Genomic DNA, 25,089 nt, shown 5'->3' with positions numbered 1-25,089 from the left:
GTAGCATCCCGTGACAATGACTTCTCTTTTACAATTATATCTTGTCCAGAATTGCGTAATAAATTAAAGTCTAAAATTTTAAATTGGCAAAGTAGTTCACTATTGCGTATTGTTCTGAAACTTTGTAAATTTGACATAAAAACTACTTTTTGTTCGTGTCGCTGCGTGATCTGCTCGTGTGTTATGGCAACAATTTGTTCAATGTTTTTATTTTAGTTGATTGATAGCAGCAATGGCTTACGGCCTATGATAATCGTTATGCTTTGATAGGTGATGGTTAACGCCTCATGTGGAAAATATAAGCTTTCTATAAAGTAGGTTTGTGAATTAAAACGACTTATGATATTTTCCTGCTTAAATGTGTTAAAAAACAAAACTGGTAATGATTTTAAAACCAAAATTGAGATCTGCCAAGTGCCACTTGTCACATAGGAATGAAACTATTACCTTTAAAATACTTTTGTTGTTTTTACACTATTTAAAATATTTTATTTTTAATTTTTTTTTATTTTATAAAATGTTTCTAAAGCATAATTATTTGTACACGTAATCAACTATAGATGTATTTTATATCATTAAAACCAGCTATTAGGTTAATATTTAAAGTAACTTTCTTGTTTTGTTATTAAAATCAACGATGAATTTTTGTTAAATTAAATGATTGATTTGTTTTTGTGAATTACATTTTTACAACATATTTCCCAGTTGTTATTCAACAGTTACATATCATATCATCAAATCAATAAAATTATTGAATAAGAGAATTTTTAACTTAGATGAGTAATTCTCATTTAATAATATTATTTTGTTATCTGAAAAATGTTTTTGTGCCCTAGTTTTATTCTATTTTTTGGCTAAGCAAAAATAAACGTAAATTAATTTTAATATATTTCAATTTATTTATAATATTTTATTTATATTTATTTATTTTAAATTTTCCTTTGATAGTATATTGAAGTGTGTATAGTGATTTTTAAAAGTTAAAAACACTAACTTTAATGAATAATAAAGTATAATGCAGAATTTCTCAAAATAAAGGAAATCTTCAAAATTTAGATTCTTAGTTTGATTTTGATACTGTTATTAACTTTAGAAAAACAAAATTTAAAAAAAATTAAGTGCTTATTTGATTGTAGTTAAAATTACTGTATACAAAATTTTCTTTCTTATTAAAATTGATGTAAATGTTCACTTAAGTTAATAGATTAGATTAAGGGTGCACAACCTTTATGAGTGAAGAGCCACTTGCACAGCTTGTTGACTAACGAAAAGCCACAGGCATATTTAGTCATGTTGGTAGCAAATATGATAATTTTTATATTAATATAAATGTTCTAAGCACTAAATTTTTATCAAAAAGATAAGTAGTATATTTGCTGAAAATTAAATCTATTTTTAATTATTAGAATTTCATTAAAAAATGAAAAAACTCATACTAATTGTAAATATTTTCCCCCCTATTTTATCAATAATTGATTTGTTAAAAAAATATGAACATAAATATCGGGGGCGGTAGGCAGAGATAAATTAAAAATTCTAAGAAAAAAACTTTCGCGTTATAAAAGTTTAAAATAACACATACATATTTTGAAAAAAATTCTAGGATTTAAAGAAAAAAATTAAAACAAAACCATTATAGTACCAGGGGTATATTTACTACCGTTTAGCGGTACCTTCACAAGTTCAACTTTAGAAAAAACAGGCTTACAAATAACTTTTAATAAAGCAAGTTCTCAAGCAAACCCTGTTCTCATTGGAATCTGGGAAAAAGAGGATTTTTTTTTGCCAGATATATTTTACGAAAAGGTAGCACATGTTTGATCAGATACTGCACGTTGATAAACCTAACCAGTCGCTCACGCCATATCAAAGCGAGCTTTTTTTTTAGCAGAGTTTTTTTTTAATGAAACAACGAGGGTCTCCCTTTGTAAACTTTACAGAAAGTCGCAATTCGAACATTATCTTAAGCCCTATTGTAAATTTATTCAAACAGATGTAATTTTTGCATGAATAAATATTAATATGTTAAAAATATTTACGTTAGAAGTAAACTGGTTTGAAAAAGATAAAATATCAATATATCTTTGTAATTTTCAATTTCAGTAGACCTTCCTAAATTGGAAATCATAAAGCTTATTATATATTTTGTTTGATTTTACTTTGATTATCAATATTGTATGTATATTATAAAGTGTGAATGATACATAGAAAGAGTGAAACAATCAAAACAATTGTGGTTGAATAAAATAATACATTTTTAAATTCAATGGTTTGAAAAAAACTATTTTTTTTTTTATTAAACTAAGAATCTGTCAGAATAAAATTTTGTGATACATTTACATTGCAAATATGTGACACAAAATTAAAAAAAAAAAAGGGGGGGGGGAGGAAATGATATCAAAAGGAAATAACTAAATTTATTTAGTTCGCAACTAAAAGCCTTTTAACATAGATCAGATGTCAAATTTTGATACCTTAATTTTTTTACTCACTTAAACTAACAGGTTTAATCAGATGATGTTCAAAAGATATTCAAAAATTCACAAACTTTTAATATGTATCCAGATTGATACGAGTGAACCTGCTTAAATTTCAGGTATATTTCGATTATTTAAAGTCTTTTTTCGCATAACATTTTTGGATTTCTACTTTAAGCTTTTTGGATTTTTTACCAAACTCATCACTGTGGTGTAAATCTATATAGAGTTCTATAAAAATTAAAATTTTTTAAAAAAATCTAAGATTTTCAGAGGAATGGGCTAAATTGAGGTGGCGTCAAAAAGGAAAATTGAAACTAGTTATGAGAGTTAACCAATATGTGCAGAAAGTTTTTTGAGATTTTGTGCTCGCAGAAAGTTTTTCGTTTTATCTAAGGTTAGATAAAAGACACCAGTTGTGAAAATTCTAAATTACTAGTTTTTTACTATGTATAGTAGCCTTATATTTTCTCATTGGATATCTTGAGTATGTGACTGGAATGAATGACTGAATTGAATGTTTTAATATTTCTCAGTTTATGAAGATTTACTCGAGTATTTTCTAATGAATGTAGAACTAGTCATGGCTGCTGAAATTAAACCTATTGCTGGTGCAAGTACACAATTCGTCAATGCCCGTAAACCGCAACTCATTAGCAAATTGGAAGGACATCAAGATGTTATTAATATGGCTGTCATTGTACCTAATGCTGAAGGTGTAATAAGTGTTAGTGATGACAGGTATTGATATTAAGTTCTCTTTTTATTTGATTATTTTTATTTTACAAACTGTGGTAATGTTTTAAATTTTCCTTATTATAAATTTTATTCTTTTTTTCAATATATTTTATTTTTGTAAAAATTTTATTAAATAAATTTAATGCGTGCGAATCGTCTGCAAAAACATTGTTTCCACATCATGACAAAAAAAAATGCATCAAAAATATCTAATTTGTTGTAGTAAGATAGTAATAAGAAAATAAGACTACAATTGTAACATTTACCAACTTTACTTATTCTGTTTCTTCTTACAAACTAAAGAATTTCACCAAAATGACTGAAATTTTTTCCGAAATTTTATTTTATTAGAACTTGTGCGCCATGTTTCTACTCTAATAATAATGCCATCAGTCTGAAAAATTTTGCATTGCTAGTAGTGTCAATAATATGGAACCAAATAAAAAACCCATTTAAAGACCAAAAAATTACTTAAATGAAATAATACAACACAAATCATATCGTATACTCTTAGCTCTTTAGTGAACCTCCTAATAGTATGACCCTTCCATTATATTGATCGCTGCATGAAGTCCTGTTTTCTGTTCCATAGTTGTAATGTTAATTTAATGTCCATTTTAATGCCCAAATTGAATTGTTTTTTCCAATATAACAAACAGGGGTGCCAGGGTCGCTGTGACCTCCTTAAGAATTTCGTTAGTCTGCAAATTTTGTTTGGCCATTTGGTAAATTTTCAGAAATTGAATTTTTAGAAAAAATATTCTCAGTAACTTTTCGCAGTCTTATGTCTAAAGATAAAGAAATAATGTAAGCTTAAAAAATTCCACTCATGATGTTTCTTCATTTATATGTAAAAATAACAGCAAATACTAATTTATGATTCGCTCTAAACAGGAATTTCATTCTGCAAAATGAGAATTTTCCCCTCCCAAACATATAAGTTCGTGGCGTCCCTGATAGAAACTGTAATTTTGTTTAATTATTTTTTAATAATAAAATAACTTTAAAAATAGGAATTAGACATTTTTCCATTGACTGCGAGTTAATCGATTACAAAATCTTGAGACAATTTTTCAAACCCCTATTTCTTTTCTTTTGCTATGTTACTGCTCAGTAAACATTGAACATCTTCAATTTTCTCTGGATGAAGGAAGAGTGGTAAAACTACCTATTACCTACTACCCTAAACTACCTACCTACATACGGGATCTTAGACGTAATCTATGGTCAAAAGAATTTTGAAATATTGATTACTTACTATTATTGAGAATTTGAAATTTAAATTGCACCTACATTTAGAAATCAGAGTTTCCTGTATAATCATATTCTTTCAATATTTCTTTTAAAAGGGTTTCATATGTTCATCAATCATATTTTTCCTATCTGAAAATTATTCACTCTTTTTGTGAAGTGTTGTGAGAAGTAGTTTATTTTGCAGTTAAATTGCATATTTTTCACTTTCTTCTTGGTTTTAGTTTTGTTCAGTTCTCTGAATGCATGTTATTTCACATGCCTGTTGTTAACCAACTACAATAATGTTACCTTTATAAATACATAAATATATTTATCAGTATGTGATGCAATCCGAATATCAGACACATTTTTTTTTTTTAAATCAAACATGCCTTATAAAACATAGTCTAAATTGGTTACATTTTCAGTTTAAGGCATTTGATGATTTTTAAAGGATTCAGTTCAAAAGTTTTCAGTTCAAAAGTTTCGAGGTTTCAGTTCAGTTTTTAGTTCAAAATTTTCATTTATTCTCTTAATAGTCAAACATTGTTTGCTAGTGATCTATGTTCTACAAATTTCAAATTTAACCCACACATTAATATTCATTAAACTGTCCGTTGTTTCAAAACTAAGATGTTAAGTCTTGAAATGTTTCAATGCACAAGTTCCTAATGTTTTTTTAAGTATTAAAAAAAATATTTGCGACTTGAACCTCTTTGAAACTTTGATAACTCAAATTAATATTGAAAATCAAAAATACATTGAGTTATAAAGGTATTTTGTTGTCAAAAATTTCACATTCTTTCACTAAGGTCTTTAATTCTTATAAAAAATTTTAAACTCCACTGTTTTCAAATTTATGAGATGACCTCCTTTACTTATAATTTGTTGTGCTCTTATTCTTCGGTTTTGGCTATTTCTTTCATTTACTAATAATTTAAATGGTCTTTATACCCCCTCTTTCAACATAACTTGTAATGCTCTTCCTGTAATGCTATTTCTGCTTTGGCTATTTGTTTTATTACATTAACAATTTAAATGGTCTTTTACTCCTCTCCCTATACTTTGTTATGTTCTGGTTTCTTTTCTTTGGCTATTTGTTTTATTACACTGACAATTTAAATAGTCTTTTACCTCTTTCACTTTAATTTGTTGTTTTTATTCTTTTGCTTTGGCTATTTTATTATTATACAGTTTAAATGGTCTTTTCTTTGAAGGACTGTGCGAGTTTGGTTAAAACGTGACACAGGACAATTTTGGCCTAGCATATGTCATTACATGCCTTGTAAGTAAATAATCTTCTATTTTTTTCAAAACTTACTGAATTAATGTTTAAAGCGATGAAACAAATATAATTTATTTTTCAGCACCTGCTACTTGTATTGTATATAGCGAGGAAACAAAGCGTTTATTTGTGGGTATGGATAATGGGACTATATCAGTAAGTTTAGTACTTATTATATTTTTTATTTAATTAATATAATAGTATTATTTGTATATATATATATAATTAATTATTTTATTTTTTAAAAATTTACAATTTATACTTAAAATTTATGTTTTATAAAGTGTTATATCTAAAGTTTGTTATACTTTTGCTTATTGCAGGAATTTTTATTATCTGAAGATTATAACCGAATGAATCATCAAAGAAATTATTTAGGTAAAAAGAAAAAAATTATATAGATTATATTGACTCTAACAAAAAGTTTATTTATTTTTTTATTTATCTTTAAAAGTCTTCTGTTATGTCATTATAAAATTATGGTAATTTAATTATTTTTCTCTGAACTAAACAGAATTCTTTGTCACTTTATTAATAGGTATATGTGCTGATTTAAAACAAATTTTTCCAATAAAATATTTTAAAATTATTTTAAAAATATATGTATTTAGTTATATCAGTAACTGTGTATTTTATTATTATTTTTTTTTTTTTGTTAGCAATTTTATCTATAATTTTTCCTTTCAAGAAATAATTTTAGTTTTGCTTATTTTGTACAAAAATTTTTTAATATTTGAAATATAAGTAAGGTATTGAATATTTATTTTTGAAGAAGCTATGGTGACCCACTTCAATGTGGGCTCAAGTAATTCAGTCTCAAAGTAATTCTGAAAACGGAAAGTTAAATTGAAAATAAAACTCCCTAGTCCTGTTTAAGATCAAGATTCATGGGTTGTAAACTCTTGGGAAGCTCTTTATTAAGCTCATTTTAACAAAAAGAACTTTTATATAAAACATTTTTGATATTTTATGAAAACAAAATTTTTAAAATTATTAAGTTCTGTTGTCTATGAATGTGTTCCATTTTTCAGCTCATCAAGGTCGCGTTGCTGATATTGTGTTCTCATTGTGGTCTGAATGGGTCTTGAGTGTTGGTCGTGATAAATATTTTCAATGGCATTGCTCAGAAACTGGCCAAAGGTTAGGAGGCTTCCAATGTAATGCTTGGTGCACAGCTTTACAGTATCCTTCCAAAATTTCTTTTATTTTCATTTTCTAAAAAAGATAATTTTATTTATTATTTCATATCTAATGTTTAAAAGAATCATTTGGTTACTAAAAGAACATTCGAGTTTCTCTGATTTGAATTTTCTGCATTATCAACTTTGTTTTTTTTTTCTTTTTCCAAAATTAAGTTTTTAATTGCAATATTTTCTGATAACCAAACCCCACTTATTACAATTATAATACATATTTTATTAAAAATAATGGTAAGAGAGAATTGAAAGGTTCAAGCCAAGACATTTCTATGAACCTATGTTTCCACAGTACAAGGAGAAAAGGAAAATAATAAATCGTGCAATATTTTCATCTTTTTGTTCCTCATTTTCATCTTTTCCTCCATTTTTTTAAAAAACAAGTTGTTAGGCGATTTTTTAATGTAGAATGTATAATACATTATTATATCTTGTATATTAATATTTTTCTTTTTATTGCGGATAGGTAGGAGTTTTGTTCTATTGAAAATATGTCAAATATCTATTGTCATATTTTATATTTAAACTTTCCTTACTTATTGTTACAATCTATTTGTTATTGGTTATAAAAAAAATTTCAATTTTAGAGTTTTTATCTCTATTTTACTTTTAGATAATTCTGAAATAATTCATATAATGTTTTTATTTATAATAGCAATCATTAATTTTAAATTTTTGATTAAGATTTAAAACTGAATTTTTATCTTTGATTTTTATTTGAATGCATGCAGCAAGGAAGACATTTTTCAGAAACTTATCTCTCTAGTATTTATACTGCAAGAAAGTAGGATTCAGATTATTAGATAACTAGTGTTCATCATAATTTTTTCAATTTTATTATTATTTTTTTTAAAACAACTTTTTCAACTTAACTTACTTTTTACCTGTTCATTGTCTCATTCCGGAAACATTTCAATTTTGTTTTATTTCTTAACATTTTCAAAGCACATCCTTGTAATTTTAAATTCAAATCAAAATTTCTGATTAGTTTCATAACGTTTGAAAATGCTAATTTTAGTTGCTTATAAGTTTATTTTGAATGTGTAACTTTAAAAATTAAACTTTGTGTCTACTTTAAAATTTTGTTTTTCTTGTTAAGTTGAGAAGAAAAAAAACTAAACAAGTGTTGAAACATTGTTTTTAGCTAACTCTAATATTTATTTTATCTCTAATTTTATTATTTAAGAAATAGTAAAATTTGCTTAAACTCTAACTGTTTATCTACAGGGGAACTGTTTATCTACTTCTCCTTCAAAAAAATTTTTTATGTTCAGCAAAGTTTATTTATAAATTTTTTTTTGTTACCAGTTTGTTTATCAAGAAAGTAACCTATTCTAAACTAAGTTCATGATCACTGATCAAAAGGTTAAATTTCATTTTTTAAAATTAGTTCTTATTTGATTGTCTTATGGCAAAATTTAGATTCTCATATACAAGATGTACAGTGCGCAAAATAAAAAAATGGTCCATCCTAAATAGCTTTTGATCTAATAATTGGATCTTCGCGTTCTAGAACTCAATCTTAATGATTCAAGGAGTGACCTCAAATACGCTAATTAGTATATAGCAGACAAAATTTTTGATTACAAACTCAGGCATAAAAACGTACTTTCTCTGAATAAACATACCTTTTTTCGACAGATTAAGATTTCTGAAAATAATCTGGAAAATATGGTCCCCTTAGTTTGGTCAGGAGAGCGGTTCAAAGTTTTACCTTTTAATGTTTTTTTTTTTTTTGTGTGTGTTTTGCAATATCTCTAGAACTTTTTAAGCAAATTGAAATTTTTTTTGCACACAACTATAAAATTCCTCTATTGATTGATAATTCCATAAAAAATATAACTTTTAGTAAATATTTATTATCTTACTTAATAACAGTCGAAAAAATTATGAATTGTAAGGTATACTACTTTTTAAATCATTTTTAAGAATGTAATTTTAATAGGAAAATATGAACAAAATTGGTTGAATAGTTCCTGGGAAATCGAATTTTAATGAAGCCATGTTTTTAAAATTTAATTTCTCAACAACTATTTGACCGATTTCAGTCAAATTTTGTATTTTGTGATGTTAAATTACTTTGTTGAAAATAATGTAAAAAATTTTACATCTTACTATTCAAAGTTTTTTAGACTATTACTAAATAAAATAATAAAAAATAGCAAATAATTACTGACAGTTATATTTTGTATGGAATTATCTTTGAATAAACGAATTTTATAGCTGTGTACAACATGCGGGGGGGGGATTATCATAAAGGGTACTATATTTCCCAGATTGCGTCTACCCCCTATATATTAGGGGTCTGAAATCGGAATACGTCGGGGAAAAAGTGTGTTTATTCCTTGAAAATATGTTTTTGTGTGTGATTTTGAAACTTAAAATATTGTCTGCGCTAATTAACATATTTTAGGTCACCTTCTTAAACCTCTAGGATTGAGTTCTGGAACGTGAAAATCAGATAAGTAGATCAAAAGTTATTCAAAACAGTCCATTTTTTATTTTGTGCACTATATATTATTACTTATACTAATACTTTTTAAAGTATAAAACCTACATTATTTATACTAAACCTGTTAGAAATGTGTGATTGATTTTTCAAAAAATTATAAATGAATGTGATCAATATTCATTTACAATTTAATAATTGTCTTGTTCAAAAATTTCAATAATTGTCTTATTATAATGGAACTGATTTGTTATGAATCTCTTCACATTTTTCAGTGTTTTTTTTTTTTTTTTTTCATTGCCAACTACATTTGACACAGTTCCATCAGTGCCAATTTTTTACCATGCCATAAAGGAATTAAATATTGCAATCCTATTAAATTAAGTTGCCTGTAAAAACAGACATTATTTAGCATTAAAGTACAGTTCGTAAAACGATAATACTGCAGATGCATACCTGCCAACTTTCACTCTTTTCGAGAATTGGTTTTTCCAAGTGGTTGTAAAATAATTACAGAAAAACAATCTTACTCAAAAATATTTTTATACTTTTATCAGGCTGAAATTCGCAATTGTAAGGACTATTAAGCTTTTACATATTTGTTGCAATTATTTTTGTGTAGTGGTGATCAAACTCTTTTATAATTACTATTATAATTTAAAATGTTTAATGGAATAACATGAGTGTCACTGCCGCTTTAAATATGAAAACTAAAATCTTTGAGAAAACTGGAAGATTTGGCAGCTATGCAGATGTAGATCAAATTATTAGTTCTAGGTAACAGTTTTATAATGCATTTGCATCTGTTTTTTGGTAAATTTTGCTGATCTTTATTGAATCATTAACCTTTAAATATGAAAACTAAAATCTTTGAGAAAACTGGAAGATTTGGCAGCTATGCAGATGTAGATCAAATTATGAGTTCTAGGTAACAGTTTTATAATGCATTTGCATCTGTTTTTTGGTAAATTTTGCTGATCTTTATTGAATCATTAACCTTTAAATATGAAAACTAAAATCTTTGAGAAAACTGGAAGATTTGGCAGCTATGCAGATGTAGATCAAATTATGAGTTCTAGGTAACAGTTTTATAATGCATTTGCATCTGTTTTTTGGTAAATTTTGCTGATCTTTATTGAATCATTAACCTTTAAATATGAAAACTAAAATCTTTGAGAAAACTGGAAGATTTGGCAGCTATGCAGATGTAGATCAAATTATGAGTTCTAGGTAACAGTTTTATAATGCATTTGCATCTGTTTTTTGGTAAATTTTGCTGATCTTTATTGAATCATTAACCTTTAAATATGAAAACTAAAATCTTTGAGAAAACTGGAAGATTTGGCAGCTATGCAGATGTAGATCAAATTATGAGTTCTAGGTAACAGTTTTATAATGCATTTGCATCTGTTTTTTGGTAAATTTTGCTGATCTTTATTGAATCATTAACCTTTAAATATGAAAACTAAAATCTTTGAGAAAACTGGAAGATTTGGCAGCTATGCAGATGTAGATCAAATTATTAGTTCTAGGTAACAGTTTTATAATGCATTTGCATCTGTTTTTTGGTAAATTTTGCTGATCTTTATTGAATCATTAACCTGTAGCAATAGTTTTGTTATGCACTTGCACCCATTTTTTTGGGTAAATTTTAAGCTACAAATACTTTTATCTTAACATTCCATTAATAAAAAATACTGCAGATCTATGTTGAATCATGACTCCGGCAACAGTTCTGTTACTACTTTGTATAAATTTAAAAAAAAAAAAAAGGAAACATGAAATCCCCCAAAATGAAGCAAAAGATTATTCAGTTTTCTTCTTAAATTCATGACCTCTTCAGAGTCTCCTAATTGGCAACATCATCATCATTCATATTAACAATTGAAAAAATTTAAATATCAACTACACACATAAAAATTTTTTTAAAAACTATGCACCAAAGCATGAATTCACTTTCTGCCAAAACTATTAAAAGATTACTAGTTCTCCTATCGCCATGAAACGCTGAGTAAATTAAAAAAAACTCTTATTTAATACAAAATCGTTAAATTTACAGCTTAACAACATTGAATTTGTAGTTTATTATAAGCGTAATAAATTCACTTTACCTGCTCATCAGTTTATTAAAAAAAGCTTTATTGTTTCGCAGTTCTATAACATTTTCTAAACCATTTTTTCTAATCCAAACTTCTCTTAGAATCCTTTTATTATTTTCCTCTATTATAAAGAATTATAATTCAATTTGAAAAACCACATCCAACATTCATGGTTAAAATGCAACTTTGCTTAAAAATCACTTTACAAAACCCAATCACGCATCAAACCACTCATTCTGCAGAGAGAAAGAAACTCCACACAAAATTCTATTCCAAAAGCAAAATATTGAAATTTCTGCAGAAAATGATATGTAGAAAAACAAAAGACAAATTAAAAATTAAGCACGTCAATGCTCTTCTCATCCCATCTGTGCACATGGAAACCAGTTATATACATCAAATATCCAACTCCAATATAATCTTAATTTTCCGATCTGCGCAGTTTCAATGGTGTCATATACAGCATTAAAATGTCAAATGTCAGCATCCATTTTAATATCCTCTTTTTTTATGATCTATGCAATTTCAAAACTGTCATATGCATAATTAAAACATAAATAGTATCTTCCACCAGTACCTATATCATGCTACATTTGCCTATATCATTCAATGCGTCAGATTCTCTCATAATTTCGTCAGATTCTCTCATAATTTCTCTGTGATAACAGCATTACAACTAGAGCCAGATAAATCTCACCTATCGCCAAGTTTGGCGATTAAAAAAGTCCTGAAAAATGGTTGCAGATGCATGATGAATCTGTTCTGAATAATATTTTAAATTAAATGTAAAAATATTTTTTGGAGAAAATGCATTTACGGTTTTATATGCATTTACTATGTCATTTTCTAAAGAAATTTTTCAATTTATGCAAACTTTCTTAGTTACTTGTCTACGCTTAAATCATTCAATAATTTTGTTTCTCAGATTCTTTTTTGTTTTTTAGTGATTTTATTTTTTTCATTTCGATATTATATTTTGCATGTTTCATTTTATCTGTAGAGTTTTTGCTTTTGATGCTGTTTAATACTGATTCTGTTGTGAATGTGTTAGTTATCAGCACTTAACTTATTATTAAGGTTTGATTCTCAGTCAAAACATGTTTTTATCGGCGATTATTCCGGCCAAGTTACTATGTTAAAGATAGAAGACTCTGGCTATAAACCTATTACTACTTTAAAAGGACATTCAGGTACTATTAAAAATTTACTTTTAATCTTAAGATAATTCTTCTGTTTTCTTAAGATTAAAAGCCAAATATAGATTTTTAATAAAGAAATTTAACTGTAATTATTTATTTTTCTGCAGAATTCGTATTTTTATAGAATTTCTATTTTTTTCTGTCCCGTTACTGCTTTTCTAGTAACTTTTACTACCTGAACAATGCTGCCAACCTTTTATTTAAATTGCTCTTATCCTTATGCAATGCTTTTGTATTTTTCTTTCATGTTGAAATTAATCATGTTAAAGCTTACATTAAAATATTATTTATATATCTGTAGCATGTGAATTATATAAAATAAAAAAAATGGGTGTAAATACTTAACTGTTATAAAGGTTTGATGCTCAATCAAAACATGTATTTATCGGTGATGATACTGGTGAAATTACAATGCTAAAGTTAGAAGAATCCGGCTACAAACCAATTACGTCTTTAAAGAGGCATTCAGGTACTGCGTTGAGGATAAATTTTTTCCCCTTCCCCTTTTAAGAGAACTTGTTCTTGTAAACAAAGCATGCTTGTGAACTGATCTTAATTATACAGTTATCTAAAAAAACATTTGTGGTTAAATTAAGTTTTTTTTTTTTAAATGTGTATATATTGTTTCATTTGTATCTATTTTAATATTTTTTTACTATTTTTTGTGTTTAGTAAAGTGATAGTATTAATGAGTTAAAATAAGTCTAAAATAATATGTGAAAGTTTCTATAACTTTTTTCTCTAAAAATTGCAAATTTTTGCAATTTATATATATTTTACACATTTGATATTATAGGTATTGATTTATATGTCCAATGATTGTCAGAAAACTATACGACCTTCTGAACTGCAAAACATTTTCTTTTGAATCTGAAAAGAGTGCAATTAGTAATATGCAATTTGACAGAAGTGTTTTAATAAAAATTAAATTTTTCCAGAAAATGTTATTTTTATTGCGGTTTTATTTTATTTTTACTTTTTGAAATTCTTAATGCAATAAGGTCATTTAAAATAAAAATTTCATATTTTTATATTTCTATTTACAAAGAGGAATTATGATTAATAGAAGCTGTTATGCATCTATAAGGCTAATTTATGTTGATAGTCTTTTAAGTGTAAAATAAAGCAAATTAAATCTGAAAAAATAGAAGGAAAAGAAAAAAAATGGTTTCTCAAATAAGATGTGTAGAAGAAACAGCAGAATATGTAATAATAGTTTTAAAAAAATTATTTTATTGCTAACCATGACCCAAATCAGAATTCAAAAAGTTCAGGCCAGTTGTAACATAAAGTAGGATGACTTGAACAATATCTTTTTATTGATAATTATTCTGTAATAATTTAAACAAAGTCTAGTACAAATATGTATGTATAATTTTTTTTTAAATTTTTTTATTGTAACTTGTGCATTTAAAGGCAATTTTTTGTGAAGTCTTATGGCTGTTTCAGAATTTTTTTTTCCCCTCACAATTATTGCTTCTTCATTATTAGATTCATTATTACTAAGGTTTCAAGGAATCCTTGCCTCTTTACCTAGATATAATATGAAAGTGTATATAATTCAAAAATTTGGCATATAATGTTTAAGTTTAATTTTCTGTTCTATTTTTTTTCACTGTTTAAATAGTTGCCAATTTTTTGGTATTTCTAAAATTTTCTAATTTTCCTTATTTAAAAACTCATTCACTCTAAAATTTATTGCTCTGAAGTCCATAGGTTCATTCTAATTCAGGCACTCAATGTAAGCCAAAAATGTATGTTGAACAATAACATACAGTATGTTGTATAATAACAGTTCTCATTACGAAGCAAACCTGTAATAAAATGTTTATGAAGTATACTATCTGAAAAGTAACCATTTAAAATAAATTAAAAATAATCCTGTAACAAATGTATTAACCAAAGAATGGATGGCCTTTTAAGTATTAGGAAAATATTAAATGATTACAATGAGCAATAATTTTTTTCCTCGTTGCAGAAGTTTTTTTAATGTATCTTGAATACTTTCACGTCACTGGTTTCAAATTTTCAATTAGTTTCTCTCTCCAAGCACCCTTTTTTTAATGACATTTTTAGTCTATTTTTGTCAAAATGTACAAGTAAAAAACATATAACAGAGAGTCACATAGATGTTGCAACAAACTTATAGGGCAGTTAAGGCACATCATCAGAATTAAATTTGCATCAAAACCCATGTCTGGAAATGATGTCATGCGTTGCTAGCGGAATTTCACTATTATTAACCATTCATGTGAACAGATAATAATAGGGAAGCACTCCTAGTGGCGTGTGACAACGTTTTCGAGCATGCGTTTCTATTTAATTTTAATTCTGATGATTTCAGATTTGAAATCCCTTCACCTAAATTAAGCAAGATCAAAACGTTAAGATAAATCAGATGAAGAAAGAAGTTATCTATCTCACTATTTAGCAATTATTGTAGAGAAAAAGATTTACTCTTGACTATCTAAGTCTTGTTCGGTGCCCCCTAACCTGGTGCTCGGGATAGTTGCCCACCCTTTCACCAGTCCTGTTGTCAATCTATAATTTTGGTTCAAAATAAAATATGTTTAGACTACGGTTAATCAAATGTACTAGTTATTACGTAAATTAAAAGCAATTATGTTTTTGGTAGTTTGTTTAACTGTTTTTAATTGAATCACAAATTACTGTTATAATATAAAACTTAGTTTCAGTAAAACTATAGACTGCTTTATATGTTTCTAACAGGTAGTATAAGGTGTTTATCATGGGATCCTGAAAGAAAGCTCTTATTTTCCGGAAGTTTTGACCAATCAATAATTGTCTGGGACATAGGAGGTCAACAGGGTACAGCTTATGAATTACAAGGACACCAGTAAGACACTCTTCTTTTTGTATGTATTATTTTTGAAAAGCCAAATATATACAAAAACTTAGAACCAAATACATTACAATTATGCTTTCACTTTCCACTTTTTTTTCTTTTTTGGAACTATTAAAAATTTTAAAAAAATTATGAATTCACATTAAACTTCTCTAGTGCACACAGTTTATTTAAAGATTGTTTTCTATTTCAAACAAGCTTAAGCATTCTATTTGAGCTTATATATAGTCTTTTTTTATTGTTGAAATGAGTGTAATTAATAAGCAAAAGGGTAACATTAGATAATTTTCCATCTTATGATCACTGATTTTCAAAGTTGGATATTCGGAAGATAAGAGATTACTAACCATTAAGTTGGTATTTTATGATAAATATCATAAATAGGGCTCCAAAATGAAAAACTCTCTGTACTGTGTTACTATATGAAAAGGAATATTTCATGTGAACTATAAAGAAATGTTTTGTTAATAAAGTTGGCTGTTTTGGTTTCATTAAAATAAGTAGATGTTTGTATTTGTGTTGCTTTGTCTGCCTTTTTATTATTATCTGTGCATTTTAGTTTGATCATCATAGTTTCTACTTCTGCTAAAATGAAGTCTATTATTTTATCCCAGAATGAAAAATTTTATATTTTACTTCAAATTGATCGGGATGAAAGCTTTAAAAAGCTTGCAAAGAAATATAAATCAATGACATAAATTTCAAAATCAATAGAATCAACTAACAATTTAAAATAAAATTATATTTCTTATTAAGAGAAAGAATGGAGTACAGCTATCTGGGGCAATAGTGCAAGTGAATTTTAAAATAAGATATCCATATACCTATTTTGCAAAGCAAAATTGATGAATTGATCATATTTAAATAAAATTTATATATTATACAACACTATTATTTAAGAAAGAAAAAAAAACGATCACTTGAGTTAAATGGAAAAAATATATTAGTGAAGAATGTGAATTCTATGCTCTGAATATTCTGACTATACAAAGTAAATCCTAATGCTTTTCATCAAAAAAGATTATCTACTGTGGCATTAAATTACAAAATGCATAGTTACCAACTTCTTTTGCTTTTTCATATTTCATGATTTTCAATGTTCACCTTCTGTTTTCCTATCGATCTTCTCCAAATTTTTCATTCATAGAATTCTACTTCAATTTGAATATGAAGTGAATTGTTTCAGAAAAAAATTTTGTAACTATGTTAGCTTTTTCTTGTTAAAATAATTTAAATTATTGAGTCTTATTTTTGTACCTAGTCTGTTAAGTCTTTTGTACCTGATCTGAAATTTACTGTAGTCAAGCTACTATATTTTGCCAATGTGCTATATTTTTCTTGTATTGTTATAAAAATTTTGCACTTAATAATTATATATATTGGCTTAGTTCCTTCATTAGAAATCACCTATATCCCCCTACTCTTTAAGAAGTTCAAATTTTTGTGTAAAAAAAAAAATTCTTTCCTTTTTTATTTTTTAAACATTGGGTTGTATTTTCATTTAAAGTAATAGCAGTTATAATATAGATTGAGTTTAATACTAGCTGCACCATTAACCCAATTATTATGATTTCTTACTATATTTTTTGAGCAATAAGTATTAGATTTTAAGCAGCCTAAACAGCTGGAATCTAAAGTATATGTGACAAGAATCTTGTAAATAGACACTTCAAATGTACAACAAAATATATATATATATATATATATGTATAGTTGTTACAAAAACAAATATGTAATGGCTTGATAAGAGAAAAGCTTTTTGACAAAAGAAAATATCTTTGTAAAATAACAGAGCTAAAAAATGATTTTATGAGGCTTTATAACTTGCAAAAATTAAAATTCAGAAGAAATTCTAATAGAAATATTTTGCTAAATGGATAAAAAAAAAAAATTTAAGAAATTCTTTACTGATTTATACACTCAAGTTTGGCTTCTGGTTTATCTATTCATTAATAAAATTTAATTTTGAATGTCTTTAGTTCACATTGAAATTTGATATTCATTTTTTTTACAGCAATAAAGTAACATCTTTGTGTTTTGCCAATGCATCAAAACAATTAATATCTGGAGCTGAAGATAGTACAATAGTTTTTTGGAACATGCAAGTAAATAGGTTGGAGGTGAGTTAACTCTTTTGGATACTGTTTAAATATTTGAACAGTTTATACCCATTTGTATCATGTGTAACCAACTAAATCGTATAAATTATTTAATGTTTTTTCATTCTTATGGCAATCATATTGAAGTGATAAGTATTATCATCCTATATGAAGATTATGACATCATCCATTTATTGAGGCCCCATTCCTCACAATGAAACTTTTGTCTTATAAGAAAGGAGGCATTTAACATTGTTTTCAGTAATTTAAGTGATTTAATTTTCATAAACTATTTACTCTCTTCCGTAATATTTTTCAAACTATATAAAATCTTTATAGTTATCATTGAAAAATAAAGATGTCATTATAGTTTTATTTCATTAAATTATTTAGGTTTCCTTAAAAAATTATAGCAATTCAATGAGCAAATTGTAATTTTAGTGTTACAAGTATTTAATTTCAAATTGGTAATTCAGTACTGCAAGTTATTGTTTTAATGTAGTTCTTTTGAAAATAACTTATTAGCCTCCAAATCTTTTTGTCAGTTTTAAAAAATGCAAAAATTTAAAACCAGAACAATTTAAAGTAATAAATCCTCTGTTTAATACTATTAATTGAATTGTTGTATTTATTATATATTTTAAATTTTTGCATGAAAATCAAGATTTCTAAAATCTTCTACATTATTTCTCTTAATCTAATATCAAAAATATTTCTTTTTCATCCTTTTTAAAAAATTTTGTTCCGTACAAATGTACTCTATCACAAATTTATTAAGAACAAATAAGTGAAGACTACTAAAGTAAAATATAAGTTAGAAAAAATAGAGCACTTTCTTATTTTAAGTTTTCTTCTTCTCTAAATGCAGTTTATTATTCTAATTTGTTAGACACCTGACTGGGCAGACAGTGATTATTGCCAACGGTGTTCCAGACCTTTCTTTTGGAATATAAAAGCTATGGTTGACCAAAAAACCATTGGACTACGGCAGGTACGTATTAAATGTTTATAAACTTTGACTGTTTTGTTTGTTTTTTTGCTACCAATTGTTTATATATGTTTGGCATAGTAGAATTTTTTAAAATTTTTGCATTTTGTGATAAATTTAATTGCTGAAAGAATGTCATTCTCTTCCAAACTTTTTTGTTTGTTAAATCATAGTTTCAATTTAATTCATGTACATAGATTATTTATTTTTATTTTTCACAATAAAGCAATTATTTGCACGTAGAATATTAATTATCTCCTTCAAGTTGAGCTGGAATTCTAAATTATTAAAAAATGAAGTTCCGACATGTTCCAGACTTTTAACTATTTATTTTTATGTTTAAGTCTAAATACTGAGATTTGCCACACTTTATATGTTGCTTCATTATACAATTAATTCTAAATCCCTGAAGCATGACTGTGTTAGAGGTGTGAGTTACTGAAAATCATTTGTCGTCACTCTTAAAGCTTCTTGTATTTATTGCATAAAACATGTTATGCATAATATAATCATCAGTAAAAATTTATGAATGAAAGGTTTGCCGCATTTTAAAAAAGAGCCACATTTTTTTAAAGATATTTTTGTACATTAAACTGCTCTTAGACTTGTTTCCAGATAAATATTTAACAAGTTTACAGAATTTCCTCTAGTTTCTCTTTTTCTATGTATATAAATTTATTGATTATGAAAATTGAAGTGTAATTTAATTTTTTTTAACCCATAAAACAATTAAATGTATGAAATTAAAGTGCTAATTGTATGAAATTAAAGTGCAATTTTATTTCTGTTTTAGCACCATTGTCGTAAATGTGGCAAAGCTGTGTGTGATAAATGTAGTAGTAATCAAAGCAAAATCCCCATTATGGGATATGAGTTTGATGTTAGAGTATGTGATGAGTGTCACACTGTCATAACAGATGCAGAGTAAGTTTCTATTTCATCCTTTTTTTTTTCCTTTCAATTTTATGCTATAACTTATTGTTTTCTTTTGACCTGGACTAATCTAATGACCCTATAGAGAAACATAGAATATTTTAAAATAATTCACAATACTATGTTTTATTATAAAGTTGCTATCAAAAACTTGCTTGTGTGTTTAAGTCATGAATATTTAAAAAGATAATCTCCTTAAAGTTCATAATGAATAGGTTTCTAATCATTATCATGTGAATGTTAATTTTTGATAACCATGCATTCAATTTCATTATATTTATCTGGAAAACCCTTAGGGCTCTTTCATATTGACAGATTTGCTTTGTTACCTTTTCACAAACATTGCAATAACACAAAAAGCTTTTCAGGAGTTTGAATATTTTAGCAATTTGTGACTTTGATACCAGTCTTTTATTAATTTCCTGAAAAACTTTTAATTTAATCCTACAGCATTAGGCCTGTAATAGCAGCCATTTTTGCTAACCAACATATACCCAGAGAACTGCGAAGTCGAAGCAAAAATAAAATAAAAAAGAATGGGAATGCTATGTGTTATTACTCCAAAGTAAACTATTTCTTTCAAAACAAGATGAAGAAGAATGTGGAGGCAGTAGATGAGAGAAGTGCTAAATGAATTTAGCAGAATGGTAATAACAGAGATTCTGCTAAAATCATTCGAAGCACGCTAAATAACATATTCCCAGAGAACTGCAAAGTCGAAGCAAAAATAAAATTAAAAAGAATGGGAATGCTATGTGTTGTTACTCCAAAGTAAACTATTTCTTTCAAAACGAAATGAAGATAAATTTAGAGGCCGTTGCTAAATGAATTTAGCAGAATGATAATAACAGAAATTTTGCTAAAATCTTTCAACTCTATTCATCTACGGAACTTGATTTTTGGGAATCATTCTATATTTTCAAAATTCTAATTATTTGATCAATGATCTTTCTAATATCACCCCATTTCCCAATCTTTGGAAATCTATTTTAAAATAATTTTTTGCACCCTGGGTTTCTGCATACACCTGTTTCTTATCTCTCTTCTTTTGTTATCTTGTTCAAACTTGACCATCTGTCCCTATTGTTTAAACCACATTGCCCATGTTAGACTTTACTTCTTTACTAGCATTTGGAGTTATGACTCTTATTTATAGAACTGAAACTATAGTATGCCCATTTCTGTACTTTATTCATGTTTTTTTTGCTGTAAGAATAATGTGATTGAAAAATTAACCCTTTGAAAAAAAATTTAAAAAGTTATCAATGCATACAGAAGACTACAATTTTCACAGATGGATACAAAAATTTTTAAATCATTGTGCCCAACATGGTCCCATTGATTTTGCTCTGTCTTGCTGTAAGGGTCAACCCCGTCCCAACCCTATGGGGGCACACGAATTATTGAACTTGTCGTCATGCTAGGCCCCTCAGCAGAGGGGGTGTAGATCACCACTGGTATCACCCAGCTGAGAGGCTGGGCCTACCTGATTTCTTTTATTTAAACTTCATTTTCAAGAATCGTTTCAGATCGTTTTGAGTTTTCAGGTCTTGATTCCTACCCGATGCATTTATTTCAACTTAATTTTTTCTTACTGTAAACCAAACCTTGTGAAAAACCAGAAGGAGAAGTAAATCCAGAAGCAATATCCGCTTCTTATACTCAAAAATGGAAAGTAATAAATTTTTCAGAATTTTTTTGACCATAGATTGCACCTACGGCAACTTAGGATAATAAGAGGTTGTCTTTTCTCTGTTTCTTTATTCTTGGAAAAGTCAAAATGTTTCATGTTTCTTGAGCTGCCAAATAAAATATGGTTTTGGATCATTTTCTCCAGAATTTTCAATGTTATCTATTAACTTATTGTCAATGGAAAAAATATTTGTATGAAAACCCAATAATGTTTAATATCTGCTTTTGCATAAATTTCTTAAATTAAAAAAAAAATTGGTTTCTGCGTTGAAATGAACGATTAAATTTAGATGTTTTAATGGGCTTTAAAATAACATTCCATCTATGGAATAAAAAACGGGACTTATGTATTCCTTATTATAGTGTAAGGATCGCAATAAGGAAGCGGCGAGGTCATATTACGAAGCATAGATTGTATATTGTATTTATTATTTTCCCTCTTTTGTAAATTTAAAATAAATTTTATATTCTTGTATATTTCTTATTTTATTTATTCTTAATATTTCAGTAAAGTTTCATTAGCTTCATTTCATGATGCTCGTCATAGTATCATTCATATGGATTTAGATGAAACTCGTTCACATTTACTTACTGTCGGAGTTGATAAAATCATTAAGGTAAATCTTTTACTTCATGTCTATTTATTTAAATCTATTGTAACTACTTGTTTTTTTTTATCCTGCATGTATATTAATTAGGAAATAATTTGTTAACTTTATTCTAGTTACTGTGTAGTAATTAATATTAACAGCATAATGTGTAGTTGTCAACATATATTTCAGTTCCATATTTTCTGTATGTTCTTCAGCATTTTTTTTTTCTTCTTCTTTTTATGTCAATTTAAAAATATTAAACATATGCACATAAATTTGCAAGCAATGAAATGTTTCATTTCAATGTTCAAAATTATTTATACATTGAGCTTGTTACCTTAAAGTTTTTTTTAATTAACTAATATTGATTGAAAATAAATTACTCAGTGATATTACTCGGCAACATTATTTAGCCCAAATCACAATTTGGGGCACTCTTGCGTAGAACATAGTTATATACATGCCTATCATTTTTTAAGTAAAAAAAAACATTTATCATAAACAATTAAGATGACTTTTTAAAATTATTTTTCCACAAAAGATACAAAATTTGTTTATCTTTTGTGCAGTTCTATAGCAAAAAAATTTTGGTTATATAGATCAGTGGTTAAAAATACATTATTTTTTAAGTTACTCTAACTGCAACTACTTTATTACGAATGTAATTACTTTTCTTTATTACAAATGTAAAATGTAATGAATTTTCTTACTCAACAAAGGAGCGCAACTTCTGCTATAACTTGTTTGGAAGAGATTCTGCAGTTTTGGAATCTATGTGAAAATCAAAAGACAAAGCAAAAATCTATTACGGACTTTTTCAACTCAAAATAAGATGCATAAAGTGCTGTTATGTACATTATATTTTTTATTTGTTATTTTTACTAAAATAGTGGAAAATATAGTTCAAATTTTGGAATTTATTTTTATTTGCTTGGTACATAAGAGTATTTTTTGCATACATTAATGAAATACATAATATATATGTAGTTAGTATGTAATAAATTATTTTCATCGTGTATCGGAAATAATTATAGCAGTCCCACCCATTTCGTGTCAACGAGGTTCGACTGTGTATACTTATAAAACCGAAAAGTACACAGATGATTCATGCTGTTTCTCATAACCATTAGCAGGGTGCATAGCGTTTTTAATAAGTGCTTAAAGGTGCTTATTTTTGATTTTCGTTCTTTAAAAGCCATTAAAGGTGCTTTTTTCATTGGATGTTCTTAAAAAGTGCTTAAAATTGAGATTTTCCCTTTACCATGTTGATTTTCGCTACGAATTATGCAGAAAGACACTGTTCATATTGTTCTATTAAACGTTTTCACAATTAATTCAACCCTTATCTATTTCGGCGCATCGTTAGTCTGTAGCGTATGAAAGCGTCATTCGATTTACATGATTCAAAAGTTTTGACAATTGTCAAAAACAATGCCAAAAGGTTTTTTTTTTTTGACATGACGGTTAAAACGTCAATTGTCAAAAACTTTCTCACCCTGCCTAGTTATAATATTTTTTAAGGTGCGTAAAAATATTATTTGAGTTCTTGAAAAGTGCTTAAAAGGTGCTTATTTTTTGTTGAATAATTTGGCTACGCACCCCGATTAGTCATTAAAATTCTAAGTATAATATTTTTCATTTAATTTGACCTAAATTAGTAAAAATTAATTAAAAAATAAAAATTCTTCATCTAAGTTGTAATTTGTTGCTTTCTTTCTTATTGAATCATTTCAGGCTCAGTTAAACAAATTATAAATACAAAAGTATATATTTATCTTTCTGTTTATTTCAATATTTTCTCATTTAAATTTCAGCTTTGGGATATTAGCAGTTTATTGCAGCCTATGCCAGATACAGCATGATACTTCTCCGTCTGTGTGAAACAGAATTTCAATGCCTTCTGTGGAGATTAATAGCATCACAGTAGCTTCCCCACTGGAATCATTGAGTGGTAAAGAGATGAATTGTGTCTTAACCTGGCTAAAACAAATGACTGTATTTTTTTGGACAACTATTTGTTATTTTCTTTTTTCCTCTCCTCTTATTTATGTAATAAGATATCATTCCAGTCTTTAACTTGTGCATACATATATCAATGTTGATATTTGTTTCTTAATCTCAATTAATTATTTCGTTAAGAAAATGTATTAATTTTACTGACAAAAATGTGTTTTTAATGAGGGTTGACACCCATTTTCATTTGCCTCTAACAATGAGAAGAACTTGAGTAAATATGGTCCAAATTTTTCCAAAACATTTACAATGAAGATGTATATTTTAGCTGCCAAATCAATTGTAATCTTAATCGAGACTCACGTATATTATTGGGCGTGCAAAAATTCTTGTTGAAATTTTTATATATATTGTCGTATGGGGGTGTTTCTGAATATAGAAAATGGGTATGCAATCAATATTTTTTTTTTAGTCTGTATGTTAATTTTATTAGTATTATCAGAGTCCCAAGTTTGATGGTTGAATAACAAAGTGTGCATTTCAAGATTTAAATTTTTTAATAAAAATAAGAAGTTTGCATAAAAGTGTACAGAAAAGAGTGTTGTGAGATGTTCTCAGTCCTATTATAACATGAATGATTAAAAGATGAAAATTTTTTACGTACAACCCTAACAAAGAATGCAATTTCAAATTCTGTAAAATAATGATATATAAATCATTTGAAATTACCTAAAGCAAAAAATTTGGCACTTGAAGCATAAAGTATGTAGCAAATGAATACAAATTTGTCAATTGAAATATTAAGTTAAGACATTTTTTTTATTATTAAGAAAAGTAATAATTTCTTTACAAATATAAATCAATATAATTGTCATTAGGGACTCTAGTAATTGTATATCATGCTTGGCTTGCCAAATTTTCCCCTATCAGTGATTTTTAGGTCTAAATTATTTTAATCTTAATAAATTTAAACCACATAATCTTTTGAGGATTTATGCAAAGGTTTTTTATATTTCATATTAGGGTTCTAGACACTTCACATTTTTTTATGTGCACACTGTAAAAAATATTACTCTACTGAAATTAACAGAATATCACTTTTGTAATAAAATAGATTATTGTCCAGACTCTAATTAAATTATCGTGCGCAGAAGTTTGTAGAATTTGAAAAAATTGTTTATCAAAGACCAATTAAACTCGTATTAGTAACATTTAAAGTTTACTTTGTTGTTTATTTATTGAAAATTGATAATGTAATATTTGTTTAGTTCATTTTACAAAAATAAAAA

The 25,089-nt window shown here is 26.7% G+C and overlaps 1 protein-coding gene across 6 annotated transcripts; it reads left to right on the top strand.

Moving 5' to 3' along the window:
- The first annotated feature begins 18 nt into the window (after positions 1 to 18).
- On the top strand, positions 19 to 25,089 carry Wdfy2 (WD repeat and FYVE domain containing 2). Of its 6 annotated transcripts, none has more exons than XM_087159305.1 (13): positions 19 to 314; positions 3,014 to 3,218; positions 5,666 to 5,733; positions 5,816 to 5,889; positions 6,057 to 6,111; positions 6,765 to 6,915; positions 12,555 to 12,667; positions 15,407 to 15,533; positions 17,557 to 17,662; positions 18,531 to 18,632; positions 19,423 to 19,553; positions 21,763 to 21,871; positions 23,662 to 25,089. In XM_087159305.1, exons 2-13 carry the CDS (start codon positions 3,043 to 3,045, stop codon positions 23,707 to 23,709), a joined length of 1,260 nt encoding a protein of 419 aa, XP_087015431.1. In that variant the 5' UTR covers positions 19 to 314; positions 3,014 to 3,042; the 3' UTR covers positions 23,710 to 25,089. The 6 variants fall into 6 exon arrangements, with proteins under 6 accessions (XP_087015431.1, XP_087015432.1, XP_087015428.1 ...); XM_087159306.1 differs by lacking the exon at positions 12,555 to 12,667 and adding an exon at positions 13,033 to 13,145 and having other exon boundaries at positions 25 to 314; positions 3,053 to 3,218; XM_087159302.1 differs by having other exon boundaries at positions 33 to 314; positions 3,053 to 3,218.

Source organism: Parasteatoda tepidariorum, chromosome 3, assembly GCF_982258835.1.
Source record: "Parasteatoda tepidariorum strain Cologne lab strain chromosome 3, Ptep-v5.0, whole genome shotgun sequence".
In the NCBI taxonomy this organism is placed as follows: Eukaryota; Metazoa; Arthropoda; class Arachnida; order Araneae; family Theridiidae; genus Parasteatoda; species Parasteatoda tepidariorum.
The sequence above is the reverse complement of the archived record's forward strand: the minus strand, read 5'-3'. Positions and strand labels throughout refer to the sequence as shown.

Coding starts and splice junctions, on each gene's coding strand:
- Wdfy2 (XM_087159305.1), top strand. CDS start 3,043: ATGAATGTAGAACTAGTCATGGCTGCTGAAATTAAACCTATTGCTGGT. Junction 19,554..21,762: donor ACTGTCATAACAGATGCAGA/GTAAGTTTCTAT, acceptor TTAATATTTCAG/TAAAGTTTCATTAGCTTCAT. Junction 21,872..23,661: donor GAGTTGATAAAATCATTAAG/GTAAATCTTTTA, acceptor TTTAAATTTCAG/CTTTGGGATATTAGCAGTTT.